The 18,238-nt window shown below is 42.3% G+C and overlaps 1 protein-coding gene and 1 pseudogene across 4 annotated transcripts in view; one reads left to right on the plus strand and one right to left on the minus strand.

The window, feature by feature from the left end:
• The window catches only part of NASP (nuclear autoantigenic sperm protein), a 42,721-nt gene extending 30,308 nt beyond the window's left edge, over positions 1 to 12,413 (minus strand). The window contains exons 1-2 of one of the 4 annotated variants that reach the window (XM_047869499.1): positions 12,225 to 12,413; positions 3,076 to 3,093 (exon numbers count right to left, since the gene is read on the minus strand). In XM_047869499.1, coding sequence (XP_047725455.1) covers positions 3,076 to 3,093; positions 12,225 to 12,283 — 77 coding nt within the window. In that variant the 5' untranslated portion in view covers positions 12,284 to 12,413. The remainder of the gene's footprint in view (positions 1 to 3,075; positions 3,094 to 12,224) is intronic. The other 3 variants (XM_047869497.1, XM_047869501.1, XM_047869498.1) reach the window with 3 other exon arrangements.
• LOC125172055 (cell division control protein 42 homolog) lies at positions 8,833 to 17,860 on the plus strand (annotated as a pseudogene).
• Positions 17,861 to 18,238: the final 378 nt, after the last annotated feature.

The raw sequence follows: 18,238 nt of genomic DNA on the forward strand, positions 1-18,238 counted from the left end.
ATAAATAAAAGAAAAAGCAAGATCTTGCCATCTACAACACCATGGATGGATCTAGAGGGTATAATGCTAAGTGAAATAAGTCAGAGAAAAACAAGTAACATTTTAGTCTTATGTGGAATTTAAGAAACAAAACAAATGAACAAAGAAAAAAGAGACAAATCAAAAAACTGGACTCTTAACTATAGAGAACAAATTGATGGTTACCAGAGGGAAGGTGGGGGGGGGGGGGGGTGAAATAGGTGAAGGGGATTGAGAGTACACTGATCGTGATGAGCACTGAGTAATGTATAGAATTGAACTGCTATATTCACTGCTACACCTAAACTGCTACACCTAAAACTGATATAGCACTGTAGGTTAATTACACTGGAATTAAAATTTTTGAAGTAAAAATAACAATAAATCACCCTACAGATATACTAGTCCATGGTTTATTACAAGGTATTCCCTGTAGCACTATTTGTAATAATACTGGAAACAACTCAAATGTCTATCAATAGCAAATTTGTTATGAGATACCCACAGAATAGAATACAAGGCAGTCATAAAAAGTTAAGGGGAGCCTGGGTGGCTCACTCAGTTAAGTGTCTAACTTCATTCAGCTCAGGTCATGATCTCACAGTTCGTGAGTTTGAGCCCCACATTGGACTCTGCACTGATGGTGCAGAGCCTGCTTGGGATTCTCTCTCTCTCCCTCTCTCTCGGCCCTTCCACTCTCTCTCAAAATAAATAAAATTTTAAAAAAAATTAAGAAGGGGTGCCTGGGTGGCTCAGTCGGTTGAGCATCCGACTTTGGCTCAGGTCATGATCTCGCAGTCCGTGAGTTTGAGCCCCTCATCGGGCTCTGTGCTGACAGCTCAGAGCCTGGAGCCTGTTTCAGATTCTGTGTCTCCCTCTCTCTCTCACCCTCCCCTGTTCATGCTCTGTCTCTCTGTGTCTCAAAAATAAATTACAAAAAAAAAAAAATTAAGGAAAATTTAAGGTAACTACACCCTGATGAATGATCTCCAAGACATATTGCTAAATGTTCAGAAATGTGTCAAATAGGCTACCATTTATACAACAATGTAGAATAACTACATACCATTTGTTTTTATATGCAGAAGGTTGTCTTTGAGGAACATATAATAAATTCCCACTTGAGAAGAAAAACTATGCGACTAGAAAATACGGGGTAGAAGGACATTTCACTGTATAACAATCCTTATGGATTTTGAATCAGGAATGTATTTTCTATTAAAAATTAAAATATTTCTTAAAAATCTGATATCTGCCAATATGGCCTTACCTTCTCACACAATCAGCTGGAGCTAAATAGTGACCACTCACTTTAAGGAAGGAGAATGTACTACAATCCCCATCACTTTTTTTTTTTTTTTTTTTTAATGTTTACTTCTTTTTGAGAGAGGGAGACAGAGAATCCCAAGCAGGCTCTGCACCGTCAGCACAGAGCCAATTCTGGGTTTGAACTCACAAACTGTGAGATCATGACCTGACTCAAAATAAAGAGTCAGATGCTGGGGCACCTGAGTGGCTCAGTCAGTTAAGCGTCTGACTTCGGCTCAGATCATGATCTCAAGGTTCATGAGTTCGAGCCCCGCATCGGGCTCTGTGCTCACAGCTCAGAGCCTGGAACCTGCTTCAGATTCTGTGTCTCCCTCTCTCTCTGGCCCTTCCCCTCTTGAGCTCTGTCTCTCTCTCAAAAATAAATAAACATTAAAAAAAATAATAATAAAAATAAAGAGTCAGATGCTTAATCGACTTAGCCAGCAGCCCCCTGCCATTACTTATTTTTATCTGGCTCTCTAAGCTTAACATTTCTAAATTCTGTTATAGAACACCACACTACTAAACATTGGTAGCTGTCTGGAAATGAGAAAAGGAGAGAGCCCAGAATTCTTATTTCTGGGGTTGGGAAACTTGAGTGCTATCCAACTAAAATAAGGTACAAGAACATTAGTGAAAATTGGAAGACTTGGGTTTTAAGACAAGTTGATTTTGAAGTGCTTATCGAACAACTAAACGGATAACATCCAATAGGCAATTCAGAGCAAACATTTGACTGCCAAACATAATACATGCAGCACCTATTCATTTTCATTTAATCCTCTCACAAAAAACAAAAACAAAACCTGTGGCAGATGGCAATGCTCCTATTTTACAGAGAAATTACTTATCTAAGTAAATAAGTGATTTAGTAACCTATATGACCCTATCACATTTCATAGTATATTTCAATTGCCTATTGACTTTCTGTACTGTGCAAGAGGATTAAGCTTTAAGGAAAAACATCCTATCTCTCTCATTCTAGCTGTATACTAGTACCAGGCACAAGGTCTGGCACCTAGTCAGTATTTGTTAAAATAAGTGACCAATTCTGAATCACTAGGGTAGGATTAGGGCAAGTGACTTTGCCACTTAGCATGTGAGGTGCTTCAGTTTCATCAACTATAATTAACAGCACCTAACTCCTAGGGTTTGTTTTGAAAATCAAATGAGAAAGTTCATAAAGTACTTCATTCAAGGCTTGACATGTAACAAATCAATAACAGCAATTATCAACAATGAAACAGAGGTAAGGAATAGAGGTAGTATCAAAGGGAAATAAAATTAGGAGGTAATGACTGGTATCAGCTGCAGCAAAAAAGTTAAGAAGTAAAAAGCTAAGAATAAGACTAATTTAGCATGTAGACAATCAATGATTACTTTTAGTAATGTTTAGAAGGCATGAAGGGAAAGAAGCTGGACTGATACAAGCTGAACTAATGTGTATACTCACTGCATACCTGCCCTATTAGATTGTGTATGATGACCAGAAACTGAGACTCTGAATTCATCTTTTTATCTCTAAAACCTAACACATTAAAATATATGGTAAAATCCTGGTTTGTGAGCATAGTTTATTCAAGAAACATGCTTATAACCCAAAGCACTTGTATATCAAAGCGAATTTCCCCATAAGAAACAATGGAAACTCAGATGATTTGTTGTACATCCCAAAAATATTCATACAAAATAGGTTAATACTGTAATGCAAAATAATAAAGAAAAATAAACATATTAACCTTCACTTACCTTTGAAAATCTTCATGGCTGATGTGAAGGAGAGAAGAGAGAGGAGGATTATTATTGTATAGGATGACTTTCGCTATGACAAACAGAATCAGTTATCTACTGGTTCAATGGATTCTTCTCCTGCATAGGGGCCAGTGTATACACTGGCACAGATGGTGACTACAGGACAGTATTAATTAATAAACTCTTGTCATATACTGTATTTAATGTAACTGGCAAGGGGCACTGGGGTGGCTCAGTTGGTTGAGTGTCCGACTTGGGCTCAGGTCATGATCTCACAGCTTGTGAGTTCGAGCCCCACGTCAGGCTCTGTGCTGACAGCTTGGAGCCTAGAGCCTGCTTTGGATTCCATGTCTCCCTCTCTCTCTGCTCCTAACCCACTCACATTCTGTCTCTGTCTCTCTCAAAAATAAATAAACATTAAAAAAAATTTTTTTTCTAAATGTAACTGGCAATAAGGCAGCACAGGAAAGGGTCTATATCTGCAGGCAGCCTGACCTAGAATGAAGCAAATCATTCCTGAGCTTACTCTTGTGTTGAAAAGCAAGGACTGTCCATAGGTGCTTTGAAGTGACAAAAAATACAGTAGTGCCAGGTGTGGGGTACCTTCCAATGTTCTGAAAAAAAATCACTGATCTCTGCCAAATACCACAGCCTGAGACCAAGCATCTGAGCATAGGAGACAATCACCCATAATCCCGCAGTGAGAGAAGAACCATTGGTTCTATTGTGATGTGACATTCAGCACCACGTACTATTAGTATTGCAAGACATTACTCATTTATCAAGTTAAATTTTATTAGAAATGTTTGCTCGTCTTGCAGAACACTCACAGAACAAGTCACTCACAATCTAAGGTTTTACTGTATATTAAATATATCTGCTAAATGGTTAAACAGAAAGGAAGAAAAGGGGATCTAGGAAGGCAGATTCTTGTCTAAATAAGTTTGGCTCTCAATTGGAAGAAGCTAAACAGATATATGATGGAGTAATGGTTTTTAAATGCATTCATGTTAGGACGTTTGAACGCAAGAGATGCTGCCATGTGAGGGGAAAGGGGGAGCATCAAGAGACCAAATAGGTAATTGCTGCTGAACAATTAAATATTCGGGGGGGGGGGGAAGGGGGGAATCTCCAATGGTTATCTTCAAGATGTTTTTTAATATAAACCCCCTATGAAGACACTGTACTATATTCAGACTTTTCTTGTATAAAACCTTTAAGTTCCACAAGAGGGAGGTCTCAACCCTCTAACCATCTATTTTGTGTCTGTTATTGCCAAGCATCTGAATGAACATTCTAAGAAAACATACAACAGTACTGAATGGGCTCATTTTAAATTCTTGGCCACAGGGGTGCATGGGTAGCTCAGTCGGTTAAGCGTCCAACTCTTTGTCTTTTTTAAGTTTATTTTTGAGAGAGAGAGAGAAAGTGAAAGAGAACACGCACACAAGCAGGGGAGGGGCACAGAGAGGGAGACACAGAATCTGAATCAAGCTCCAGACTGAGCTGTCAGCACAGAGACAGACATGGGGCTTGAACCCACAAACCCTAAGATTGTGACCTGAGCCAAAGTCAGAGGCTTAACCGACTGAGCCACCCAGGCGCCTCAAGCATCCAACTCTTGAGTTCAGCTCAGGTCATGATGCCAAGGTCAAGGAATCGAGCCCCCATATCTAGTTTTATGCTGAGCATGGAGCCTGCTTAAGATTCTCTCTCTGCACCCCCCCCCCCCCCACCCTAACACTACATTCTTGGCCACAAACCCAAAACAGAGACAACAATGGCAATCCTACCACACATCCCCTATGTGTTTTTTTCCCACTCTCCATAATGACTATTTCTTCTTCAAATGTCCTACATCATACTACATTCCTCCTTGCTTCAAAACAGAACTTGCCCCACACTTCACTAAGCAAACAGAAACAGACCTTTCTCCACCACGCCAAAATTACCAACCTGCTAACCCTATTTTCTGCTATCCTTATTTCTATGAATAAAGTTTCTGTACTAGAATCTTCATATAGCTGCTCCTTGTCATTCATATCTCATAATGGCAATATCTGACCATGCAGTCTAAATTAATCACCCAGTTACTTTCACCTTAAAATGGGTAAATGAAGACAATCATCTGCATACATTTTATCACTGACATTCTCGAATCTATGTATTTACAGTCTATAGTCCAGTAGTGGAGACTCCATCTGACATGACAAGAGGGACCTCTTCTCTTTTTCTAAATTTTTTAACGTTTACTTTTGAGAGAGAGAGCGAGAGAGAGAGAGCGGGGGAAGGGCAGAGAGAGACACAGAATCCAAAGCAGGCTCCAGGCTTCACCCTGTCAACACAGAGCCCATCGCGGGGCTGGAACCCACCGACCACGAGACCATGACCTGAGCTGAAGTCAGATGCTTAACCGACTGAGCCACCCAGGCACACCACCTCTTCTCTCTCCTTAACCACAGTACCTCTAATAACTGAAACAAATGATCAGTAAATATAGGGGAAATATGCTTATAACCTGGGAGACAAGAAAACTGCTTCACAAAATTCTTCTAAAAGAATGAAATCTTAACTTGCAGAATCTCCCCCACTACTGCCACCATGAGAAATGGGAAAAACCAGGGCCCACAGTGGCAACCAGAAACAATACAGTTTTCCAGATACCTAGTCATCATAGAAATTTATTATCATCTATCATCCACTCTAGATTTTAAGGTACCCTTACACATAAATGTAAGCTCAACGTCTGCCTATGATAGAATGGATAAAGTAGGACATATTCATACAGTGAAGCAATATACAGCAGAAATCACTGAAACAGTATGTAATGTGAACAATTCTCACAAAGTTGAATAAAAGAACACCAGACATTATCGGGGCACCTGGGTGGCTCAGTTGGTTGGGCAACCGACTTCAGCTCGGGTCATGGTCATGATCTTGCAGTTTGTGAGTTCGAGCCCCACCTTGGGCTCTGTGCTGACAGCTCAGAGCCTGGAGCCTGATTTGGATTCTGTGTCTCCCCCTCTCTCTCTGCCCCCTCCCCTGCTCACACTCTGTCTCTCAATAATAAACATTAAAAAATAAAACTAAAAATAAATTAAAAAAAAAGACATTACTACATACAGTACATAATACCATTTATTTCAGTCAGTTAGGCATCAGACTCTTGATTTTGCCTGGGGTCATGATCTCACCCTTCGTATATCAAGCCTGAGCCCCATGTAGGGCTCCGCAGTGACAGCATGGAACCTCCTTGGGATTGGATTCTCTCTCTCGATCTATATCTCTCAAAATAGATAAATGCTTTTTTTAAAAACTAGCAAAACAAGTATGTTAGAAATCAGAAGAGCTATTCTTGATGGGAGTGATGGGATTAAAAGGGGGATTTCTGGGTTCCACAGTGTTTTGTTTTTAATTTTCCTTTGTGAAAACTCAGCTGTACGTTTTCCATTTGTGTACTTTTTGTAGTATGTTACACTTCAGTAAAATATACTGAAAAACGGGCTGGTAAATTTTTTTTTAAGTTGAATGACTTGCCTTGCTTGTACTTTTACCTCAGAACTAATTCTTTTTTTTTTAAAAAATTTTTTCTCAACGTTTATTTATTTTTGGGACAGAGAGAGACAGAGCATGAACGGGGGAGGGGCAGAGAGAGAGGGAAACACAGAATCGGAAACAGGCTCCAGGCTCTGAGCCATCAGCCCAGAGCCCGACGCGGGGCTCGAACTCCCGGACCGCGAGATCGTGACCTGGCTGAAGTCGGACGCTTAACCGACTGCGCCACCCAGGCGCCCCAGAACTAATTCTTTAAAAAAAAAAAAAAACTATGTAAAATTAAAAAACAGGGATCTACAATCAATAAAATAATTTTGAATAATCAAGACCTGACTTCCATCTTCTAACTAAACTTTCCATTGCAGGTTCAGACTTTTTTTAATGTTTACTTATTTTGAGAGAGAGAGAGAGAGAGAGAGAGAGTGAGTGAGTGAGTAGGGGAGGGGCAAAGACAGACAGAGACTCCCAAGCAGAATCTGCACTGTCAGCGCAGAGCCTAATGTGGGGCTGGATCTAAAGACCATGAGATCATGACCTGAACCAAGATCAAGAGTTGGACGTTCAACCCACTGAGCCATGCAGTCGCCCATTTTGTAGTTTTTATTACAAAAGTTTGTATAAGTTTTTCACCTCCTTGGTCAGGCTTATACCTAGTATCTAACTCTTGGATGTTATTTAAAATTTTTTTAATGTTTACTTATTTTTGAAAGAGAGAGACAGAGTGCAAGCAGGGGAGAGGCAGACACAGAATCTGGAGCAGGCTCCAGGCTCTGAGCTACCAGCACAGCCAAAGTCAGATGCTTAACTAACTGATTGAGCCACCCAGGCACCCCTTGTGCTATTTTAAATGAACTGTTAACTTTCCAGATCATTCGTTATTATATAAACGCATAACTCATTTTTTTTTTTTTTTTAAGTAGGCTCCATGACTAGCATGGAGTCCAATGTGGGGCTTGAACTCAGGACCCTGAGATCATGATCTGGGCTGAAATCAAGAGTCTGACACTCAACTGACTGAGCCACCCAGGTGCCCTGATTTAAGATTTTACTTTTAAATAATCTGTACACCCAACGTGGGGCTTGGATTCACATCCCTGAGATCAAGAGTTGCATGCTCCAACATCTGAGCCAGCCAGGTGCCCCCAAACAGAACTGATTTTTGTGTTGATTTAGTATCCTAAAACTTTGCAGGGGCAACCTCACTGGTCAGTAGAGGATGCACTCGATCTTGGGAGTTGTAAGCTGGAGCCCCACGTTGGATATAGAGATTATATAAAAATAAAATCTTAAAAAAACAAAACCTTGCAAAATGTGTTCATTAGTTTTACCAGTTTTTTTGTGTGTAATCTTTAAGGTGGACTTCATTTAAAATTTTTAAATTTATTTTAAAGAATTTTAATTCCAGTACAATTAACAGTGTTATATTAGTTTCAGGTGTATAATACAGTGATTCAACAATTCTATACATTGCTCAGTGTTCATCATGATAAATGTAGTTTTTATCTTTAAAAAAATTTTTTACTTAAGTAGTATCCACATCCAACATAGGGCTTGAATTCACCACCAGAGATCAAGAGTTGCATGCTCTGTACTGAGCCAGCCAGGTGTCCAGAAGTATACTTTAAAAAAAATTTTTTTTAATATTTATTTATTTTTGAGAGAGGGGGAGAGACTGGGCACAAACAGAGGGGCAGAGAGAGGGAGACACAGAATCTGAAGCAGGCTCCAGGCTCTGAGCTGTCAGCACAGAGCCCGACGCGGGGCTCAAACTCACTGACCACAAGATCATGACCTGAGCTGAAGTCAGACACTCAACTGACTGAGTCACCCAAGCTCCCCTAAATTGTCTTAAGAATACAAGGTGATGCTCTTATTCAGAAATAATTTCAACACACTTACTCCATTTATTTTTCTGTCCTCACCTCAAAAAAGGAAATAGCAGAATTACCAAATAACAGAATTCATCTAAAAAAATCTAACAATAGTTTGTTGCCTTTTCTCCCCAGATTCACCAGAAGGGCTCTTTTCCCACTTACATACTTGAGCTAATACACTTAACTCCCTCCACCCCACTGAAAAATAGGTACTCAAATCTGTCACACAAATTATGACACTAATTCATCATAAGTCCATAAAGCTAACTCACAAGATTATCTTATTTAAAAAATTTTTTAACATTTTTATTTATTTTTGAGAGATAGAGACAGAACGTGAGCGGGGGAGGGGCAGAGACACAGAACCCAAAGCAGTCTCCAGGCTCCAAGCTGTCAGCACAGAGCCTGATGGGGGGCTCGAACTCACAAACTCACAAACCGTGAGTTCGTGACCCAAGCTGAAGTCAGACGTTTACTCAACTGAGCCACCCAGGCACCCCAGTTATTTTATTTTAAACAGCAAAATACTAAGCACTAACATAACCACCACACCAACATAAATGAAACGAATCACTTGTGGAAATTAAAAAACCCCAGAACTTTGAAGATTATTGAGCTAAACCACCTAATTATTATTTTGACATCTCTCTTCTCAAGCAACAAAATAAGCAGCCCAGGAATTATACAACAGCTAGGCCAAAATTCAGTGCATCACAAAGACTCCCTTCTGAGCTTTCTTTCCTTTTTACCATTACAAACTGCTATATTCTTTACTTTTTGTAACAAAAAGATTAAGAACTGGTTAGAAAGGTAATAAGGGCAAGGACTGATTTAGCACTTAGTCACTGGTTACCCTTAGCAATGTTTTGTTTATTTATTTTTAAGAGACTAAGAGACAGAGTGTGAGTGGGGAGGGGGCAGAGAGAGAGGGAGGGAGATACAGAATCCTAAGCAGGCTCCAGGCTCTGAGCTGTCAGCACAGAGGCTGATGCGGGGCTGGAACCCACCAGCCGTGAGATCATGACCTGAGCCGAAGTCAGACGTTTAACCGACTGAGCCACCCAGGCACCCACCCAGCAATGTTTAAATGGCATGAGGGGAGAGAGGCCAAATTGAAGCTTTTTACAGGTGACAAGATTGTGGCCCAACATCTCTCTACTTAAGCAATGAAGTTGGTATCAAAATCAACTCTGAACTAAGTCTTTTTCTCATTCCACTTTTCCTCTCTACTGGTTTGAAAGTTATACATGTTCTTATTCTTTTAGTTATATCAGAATTATAGGGGTGCCTGGGTGGCTCAGTCGGTTAAGCTTTGGCTCAGGTCATATCTCATGGTTTGTGAATTCAGGCCCCACAGTGGGACTCTATCAGCACAGAGCCTGCTTCGGATCCTGTTGCCCTCTCAAAAATAAACATTTTTTAAAAATTATAAAGTGCATCATATGCAAGTCTAAACTCCTTTTCTTTACCTACCCCTTTAAATTTAACCTTTAGACATTTTACCTCTGAAAAGCCTCACCAACTTGTGTAACTGAGAAATGCCATCTTTACTGTTCCCTCAGATTAGCTAATTAGGTTTTCATGGAATTTACTCAGGTTTTTCTAGGAGTAATGAAGGAATAAAAAAGGAAATACTGGGATTTAACCCAGACTGCCACTTACTAATTTGGAAATTATTTCACCACTCTAACCTTGATTTTTCTTATCAATAAAAGATAACTATTTCATAGCATACTTATGTGGATCAAATAAAAACACTCAGAAAAGCACTTATTACAGGGGTGCCTGGCTGGCTAAGCATCCAACTTCCTCTTGGGTCATGATCTTGCGGTTTGTGAGTTCGAGCCTCACGTCGGGCTCTGTGCTGACAGCTCCCAGCCTAGAGCCTGCTTCGACTTCTGTGTCCCACTCTTTCTCTGCCCCTCCCTCGCTAATGCTCTCTCTCTCAACAATAAATAAAACATTAAAAAAAAATTTTTTATAGAAAGAAAAGCACTTATTACAATTGGTCGGTTTTAGTTTGCAACTTATGATAGGAAGAACTTATATTTTCCTTTTTGGTGGCACATGAGTACTTTCTCTGTGTATGACCTTCCAGGAAGCCGCAGACCAGTTCACTACCAACTTTGCCAAACACTGATAACATCTGGAAATCTGCAATCCATATTCATTGCATAATTTTATCTCAAAACAAAACCCATACAGCGTTTATTAAGTATTGTAGAGGGCAAGGATCCCTCTAAGTGGAATGATTGCTAGAGCTGTCTAGGGCACCATAACATGGGTCTGCTGAGAATCTCAAGTAAGATCCTTTAAAAAAAAAAAAAAAAAAGATACCACACGACTCACAAAGCTTAAGTTATTTCAGTCCTAGTAAATCAATGAAGAGGCTGAAAACGGAGCTTGAAACTAAAATTGTACTTCCCAAGAGTTTCCAAGTGATTTTGATGCTGGTTTGGGAACCACTCAACATGAACATGGTTCTGAAGGGAAAGAGAACCAAAAAGTGGTAGGTAACATGATAGAGATACGTAAATCTCTAGTAACTGACTGTACTGCTAGTACAGTGTAGTTAGTGTAGTCTAAGCCTACAGAACCTCACAGCAACCTTTCTCTTTATAGTGGAGAAAGCTTACTTTTAAAGTGCAGAAGAGAAGGAAAAATATAAGACCAGGCCCCTAAGAAACGAAGGATAATTTAAAAGTGAGACCTACTAGATGAAGAGCACTTGCTCCCTCGAATTAATGGTGTTCCCTTTCACGTTTCAAGAAATACCTTACACCTGACGAGCACTGTGCCATTTTCAAAGCAATCATATATCTTTTATTCAAGCCTCCTACTACTAGTCGCGCATATTACAGTCCATTCATCTAGCAACCAAACACTTCTGAAAGTGAGGGGAGCTCCACGCAGTGCTAGGTGAAGATGCTGTGTGTCCCCATAAAAATCCTTCCCTAGCAGCCAAGTCTCTGGACAACTCTTGAAGCCTAAAGAGACACTATGCTCTCCATCACAGGCCTAAGAACGAGGACAGCTGAGTAGGAGGACACGAGGCGAGCGAATAGACGGTGGAAAACAAGCTTCACCGCGCCACACCGCGGAAGTTGGAGGTTCTCCGCGAGCCGCACAGCCCCAAACAATGGAGTTTTCCCGCCTCCTCAGGACCCCGCCCCCTGCTCCAGAGCTAGAGGGAAGGGAACGCTCCCGCGCAAGCCCCGCCCCCGCAGGCCCCGCCCCCTCCAGAGCCCACCGGACCGGCCTCCCTCCTCATGCAGAGGGGTTTTTTTTTTGGCGCCAAATCTCTTGAGTTATTTTCCCGGTTTGTTTGGGGACCCTACTGAAGACACGAGCCAAGAGTGGGAGGACAGTAGGAGCTTAAACACAGACCAGCGCGCTGTGGCCCCGCCTCCTCAAAGATAGCCCCGGGCCGGGGGAGGAAGGAGAGGGGCAGGCGATGGAGCAGCCGCCGTTGCCCCCGGCAAGATGGCGGCCGCGAAAAGCGGGGCAGGGGGCGCCAGCCGACTTGCGTTACCGCTAATGCTCGAGGTTCTCTGCAAGAGGTGGGTTTCCACAGTGCCGGCCTCCCCAAACTGCGACGGTTGCTCACTGGGAGGCAAGTCCTCCCTCTCACGGGTCTGTCCCTCCGGGGGAGCCCCCGTCCACCACCCCCTCCCTGTGTACTGGCCAGTGCCTCAAGCTCTCTACAGTCCCGCTTACTTGTCGGCGGAAACCAGCTCCGCGGTGATGGCGGCAGTGGCTGTGGACTCTGCGGCCATCGTTCCCCTGAGGTGGTGGACCAGCGGGCAGAACAGAATCTGTGAGGAAAACAGAGGGAATTTGGGAAGCCAGAAACCTATTCAGGGACAGAAAATGGCAGATTGGAGACCCCGCGCGGCTGGACTCCTATATATACCAGAGCCCTTCGCCCCGCCCTTCCACTTCCGGATCCGCCCCCTCGGGTTTAAAGGGCCAGGACTCTGTTCCAGTCCAGTCCAAGGACACGCCCTCTCTCGCCGTCGTTTTCAACGGGGTACCTTCCTTGCCAGCTTTCTCCCCAAAAAGTAACTTCCTGCTTCTCTAGCAAGTCGCGTAAGAAGAACTGGAATCTTGGTATTAAAACTCCTGACTGGGCGTCGGCCAGCGACTTTCACAGAAGGGGAAGCTGGTGCTGCTCTGCATGTTTGGAGAGAGTAACCGAGGGTCTCTTTCTGGCCCAGATACTCCGAAAGGTGAACGAAAGTTTCTATCCGTCCTCTCAGTCCTAACGGATGGACACGAAAGAACCGAGCATGGGTACAGCAGCAACATCCAGAACTGATTTCGGTAAGAGACTCGTGGCTCTGAACCTCAGCAACAATGATGCAAGAAAATACTACCCTAGGATTGGCTACCGCTGAAACTACCGCGCTGGATTCAAAGTCAGGGCTGCGGGTGTTGGCGACTGGCTCCTCCCTCTGGGCCCGCCCCCCTTCAACTGGCCCAATCCCCTGACGCAATCCTCTTAGCCCTACCCAGACTCCAAATCTGGCAAGTTGAACTCTCCCAGCTCTTTTCCTCCACTGGGAGCTACCGTTTGTCGTTTGCACAGTACGAAAAGAGTACTTTGCTTAGGCACTTTGAAAGATGTTAGCCGTTTTTATTAAATCTTAACAACACTACTGATGAGATTGGGATTATCAGCCCCATTTGGTAGAAATAGAAGCCAAGGTTCAGAGGGGGCGCCTAGGTGGCTCGGCTAAGCATCGGTCTCTCCATTTCGGTTCAGGTCGTGATCTCATGATTGGGGAGTTCGAGCCCGCATCCGGCTCCCACGCTGACTGTGTGGAGCCTGCTTGGGATTCTCTCTCTCTGCTCCTCCCCACCTACCCCCTCTCAAAATAAATACACTTTAAAGAGGGGGCGGGGGGGAAGCAGTGTGCCTTGTTCAGAAAGTTGCAAGACAAGTCAGTTACGGAAAGCAGTGTGCTTCCATTTCCTGCAACTGGCAGTGGAAGATAACTGGCAGGCTGCAATGATTGCACTTTCTCACACCTGTAGCATCATCCATTGCCTTCCACCATGGCCTTCCCTATGGTGATCAGAACAGGGATTTTTTTTTTAATTTTTTTTAACGTTTATTTGTTTTTGAGACAGAGACAGAGCATGAACGGGGGAGGATCAGAGAGAGGGAGACACAGAATCTGAAACAGGCTCCAGGTTCTGAGCTGTCAAGCACAGAGCCCGATGCGGGGCTCAAACCCACGGACCGCGAGATCATGACCCCAGCCAAAGTCGGCCGCTTAACCGACTGAGCCACCCAGGTGCCCCAGAACAGGGATTTTATTTCTGTCCAGGTTAAGGCACACTAGAAAAGATTTCCTGCAAGAATTCTTCCTCCAGTCTGTAAAAGGTCAGGCAGGTTGAAATCTTAGGGGCATAGAGCTAGACCTGTAAATGCCAATTCCTGTGGCAAACAGAAGTGGGATCCCCTTTATTAGTTGGGTGACTTGAGGTAAGTCATGTAATCTTTTAAGATTGTATGTAAAATGAGGACAATATTTATATTCACTCCTTCAGGATATTGTGAAAATTACAGTTAATGCTTGTTTCAATAATCAACACTACCTGGCTTATGCTAAACACTCATTAAATGGCTACCACTGCCTGATAACGTGGTGACTGGAGGGTTGGCTTGGGGAAGGGGAGGTCTCTTCAGAGTCATTGCAGCATTGCAACCTGGGCTAGGGTCTGAGAAACCGGTCTAGTACCTTTTGTGACCCACTCATCTGTTAAACTAACATTCACAGAGCAACCATGCTGTGCAAGGCTTTGTACTAGGTCCTAAGGACAAAAGACATGATCTCTGACTTTGGGGAATTCAGTTGTATAAAAAAATAGATTTTAAAATAGATTTTAAATCCATCCACTCTGTCAGTCTTTACTACCAGCATTCTGATCCAAGCCTAGCCACCATCATCTCTTGCCTGTACTACTACATAGCCTCTGGTCTCTGCATAATCCTCTCCAGGAAAATCTTTTTAAAATATAAATAAGATCACATCACTCTCCTTGAATAGCTTTCCATTGCTCTTAGAAGAAATTTTGAGCCCCTTATCATTGCCTGCAAGGTCCTGTATGATCCGGCTCCAATCCACCTCTCCAAACATCTCATACTACTCTCTTTCCTTTATCTTCCTCCTACTATGTTGATCTCCTTGCTATTCCTCAGAATGCCCAAGCCCTTTCTCATATCCAGGGGCCTTTGTGCTTACTACCTGACTGCCTAGAAAGCTCTTCTCCCAATACTTGGAATGACTAGCTCTATTCATCCTTCAGGCCTCATTTTAAATGTTACTTCTCCAAAGAAGCCTTCCCAGTCCACTCAATCAAAATTAGCTTCCTTTTTGTATATTCTTCCATTGTGCTCATCAAACTCTGAAGTTATTTACTTGGTTTTTTTTGTTTTTGTTTTTGTTTTTTAACTCTCACCCAGTTCTAAGTATAGGTTCCATGTGACTTTTTCTGTCTTGTTTATAGCTAAATCCCCAATGCATACCATAGTAGTGGCTGACTCACACTAGGTGTCCAAAGTGAACTTGTTGGGGGGGCGCCTGGGTGACTCAGTCAGTTTAGTGTCCAACTTCGGGTTAGATCATGACCTCTCGGTTTGTGAGCTCAAGCCCTGGATCGGGGTCTGTGCTGACAGCTCAGAGCCTGTAGCTGCTTTAGATTCTGTATCTCCCTCTCTCTCTGCCCCTCCACTGCTCACACTCTATCTCTCTAAAAAATAAATAAACATTAAAAAAATGTTTTTTAATGTTGAAAAAAAAGTGAACTTGTTAGATGACTGAAGGAATGAACAAATGAAGCAATCATAGTATAATCATAATTAGAACTGAAAGAAATTTCACTTAGAATATATCTACTTAGGGGCGCCTGGGTGGCTCAGTCGGTTAAGCGTCCGACTTCGGCTCAGGTCATGATCTCGTGGTTCGTGGGTTCGAGCCCCGCGTCAGGCTCTGTGCTGACAGCTCAGAGCCTGGAGCCTGCTTCAGATTCTGTGTCTCCCCCTCTCTCTGACCCTCCCCCACTCGCACCCTGTCTTCCTCTGTCTCAAAAATAAACAAACATTTAAAAAAATTTAAAAAAAAAGAATATACTTAAAATAAGAACCAATATTTCATAGTAAGTAATAAGGATAATGGGACTTTATCTGGGGTGGGGTGGGAAGAATCTTATATTTAACAAGATTTAGGGAGGGCTTCCAGTTAAAGATGTTGGGTTGAGGGGTGCCTGGATAGCTCAGTCGGTTGAGTGCCAGACATTGGCTCAGGTCATGATCTCATGGTTCATGGGTTCAAGCCCCACATTGGCTCTCTGCTGTCAGTGCAGAGCCTGATTTGGATCCTCTGGCTCCCTCTCTCTCTGCCCCTCCCCTACACTTTCTCTCTCTTTTTCTCTCTCTCTCTCTCAAAAATAAAAACTAAATAAATAAAACATTTAAAATTTTTTTAAAAAGATGTTGGGTTGAAGACATACATTTACATCCATTCCCTTTTGAAGCCTGTCTACATACTAATAAAGGAAATTTTTTGTTTTTTTTTTTAATGTGATTGACCCTAGTGAATTTTTTTTAAATTTTTTTAAATATGTATTTATTTTGAGAGAGAGTAGGAAGAGGCAGAGATTGAATCCCAAGCAGGCTCTGTACTGTCAGCACAGAGCCTGACACAGGGCTCAATCCAACAAACCATGAGATTATAACCTGAGCCTAAATCAAGAGTCAGATGCTTAACCTACTAAGCCAGGCACACCTTTTATTTGTTGTTTTGTTTTGTTTTGTTTTGTTTTTAGGTAAAACAGGATCAAAGAGAATGGGAAAGGAAGCAACAGCAACATTTTAAAAGCTGGAAAAGAGATGAACAAGTAGTAATTAACCTAGCAGACTAAGAAAGGCTCAGGAATTAGTTGCAGCAGGTCCCTCTAGGAATAGAGACTGAAAATAGGGCTAAAAAAAGGCGGTTAGGTTGAACATTTTTAAGAGGTATTTAGACTGTCTACATCTTCTTCCCCAAGGCAATAGAAGACTAGAAGTTTAAAGAGGATAAAAGAGGCATCTGGGTGGCTCAGTCAGTTAAGCATCCAACTTAGGCTCATGTCATAATCTCATAGTTGATAAGTTCGTCATGATCTCATAGTTGATGAGTTCCAGTACCACACTGCTTCGGATCCTCTGTCTCCCTCTCTCTCTGCCCATCGCCCACTTGTTCTCTCTCTCTCTCTCTCTCTCTCTCTCTCAAAAATAAACAAACATTAAAAAAAAAAAATAAAGAGGATAATACAGGGGAGCCTGGGTGGCTCAATCAATTAAGCATCCAACTCTTGATTTTGGTTTAGGTCATGATCTCAGGCGTTTGTGAGTTGGAGCCCTGCATTGGGCTCTGTGCTGACAGTGCGGGACCTGCTTGAGATTCTCTCTCTCTCTCCCTCTCTCTCTTTTCCTCCTCGCTCTCTTTTGCTCTCTCTCAAAATAAATTTTAAAAAAAATTTTTTTTAATAAAAAAGGATAAAACAGGCCCTGGCAGAGAAGCTGAGGTCATCATTGAATTTGAAATATTTAAAGTGGATACAAAACTGTTTCAGCAATGCAGACAATTAAGTGTGTTGTTGTGGGCGATGGTGCTGTTGGTAAAACCTGTCTCCTGATATCCTACACAACAAATAAATTTCCATCGGAGTATGTACCAACTGTTTTTGACAACTATGCAGTCACAGTTATGATTGGTGGAGAGCCATATACTCTTGGACTTTTTGATACTGCTGGGCAAGAGGATTATGACAGATTACGACCGCTGAGTTATCCACAAACATGTATTTCTAGTCTGTTTTTCAGTGGTCTCTCCATCCCCATTTGAAAATGTGAAGAAGTGGGTGCCTGAGATAACTCACCACTGTCCAAAGACTCCTTTCTTGTTTGTTGGGACCCAAATTGATCTCTGAGATGACCCCTCTACGATTGAGAAACTTGCCAAGAACAAACAGAAAGCCTATCACTCCAGAGACTGCTGAAAAGCTGGCCCGTGACCTGAAGGCGGTCAAGTATGTGGAGTGTTCTGCACTCGCACAGAAAGGCCTAAAGAATGTATTTGACGAAGCAATATTGGCTGCCCTGGAGCCTCCAGAACGGAAGAAGACCCGCAGGTGTGTGCTGCTATGAACATCTCCAGAGCCCTTTCCACACAGCTGGTGTCAGCATCGTACTAAAAGCAATGTTAAATCAAACTAAAAATTAAAAATTAAAATTTGTTTTTGCAATAATGACAAATGCCCTGCACCTACCCACATGCACTCGTGTGAGACAAGGCCCATAGGTATGGTCCCCTTCCCCCTCTCAGTACTAGTTAATTTGAGTAATTGTGTATTGGAGAAAAGTGGTTAGTACTAGTTTTTGTTCTGTTGTTTCAAAAAAAAAAATTTTTTTGTTTTGTTTTTTTTTTTTTTTTTTTTGTTTAAAAGCAAGGCATGCTTGTGATGACTCTGTAACAGACTAATTTGGGCTGTTGAAGCTGCTCCCGGGCCTCCATCCACTCTGGAGAATAATCTGGGACATTTAGGGGTTTTGTTTTTGTTTTTGTTCTTTTTGTTTTTGTTCTTTTTTGGGGGGGGGAGTGTGTGGGGGGGTTGTTTTTATTTAGTCATGTTTTTTAAATTCAGTAACCATTGGACAGCCCTTAAGGGGAGGAGGATGGACT

This window comes from Prionailurus viverrinus, chromosome C1, assembly GCF_022837055.1.
Source record: "Prionailurus viverrinus isolate Anna chromosome C1, UM_Priviv_1.0, whole genome shotgun sequence".
Lineage (NCBI taxonomy): Eukaryota > Metazoa > Chordata > Mammalia > Carnivora > Felidae > Prionailurus > Prionailurus viverrinus.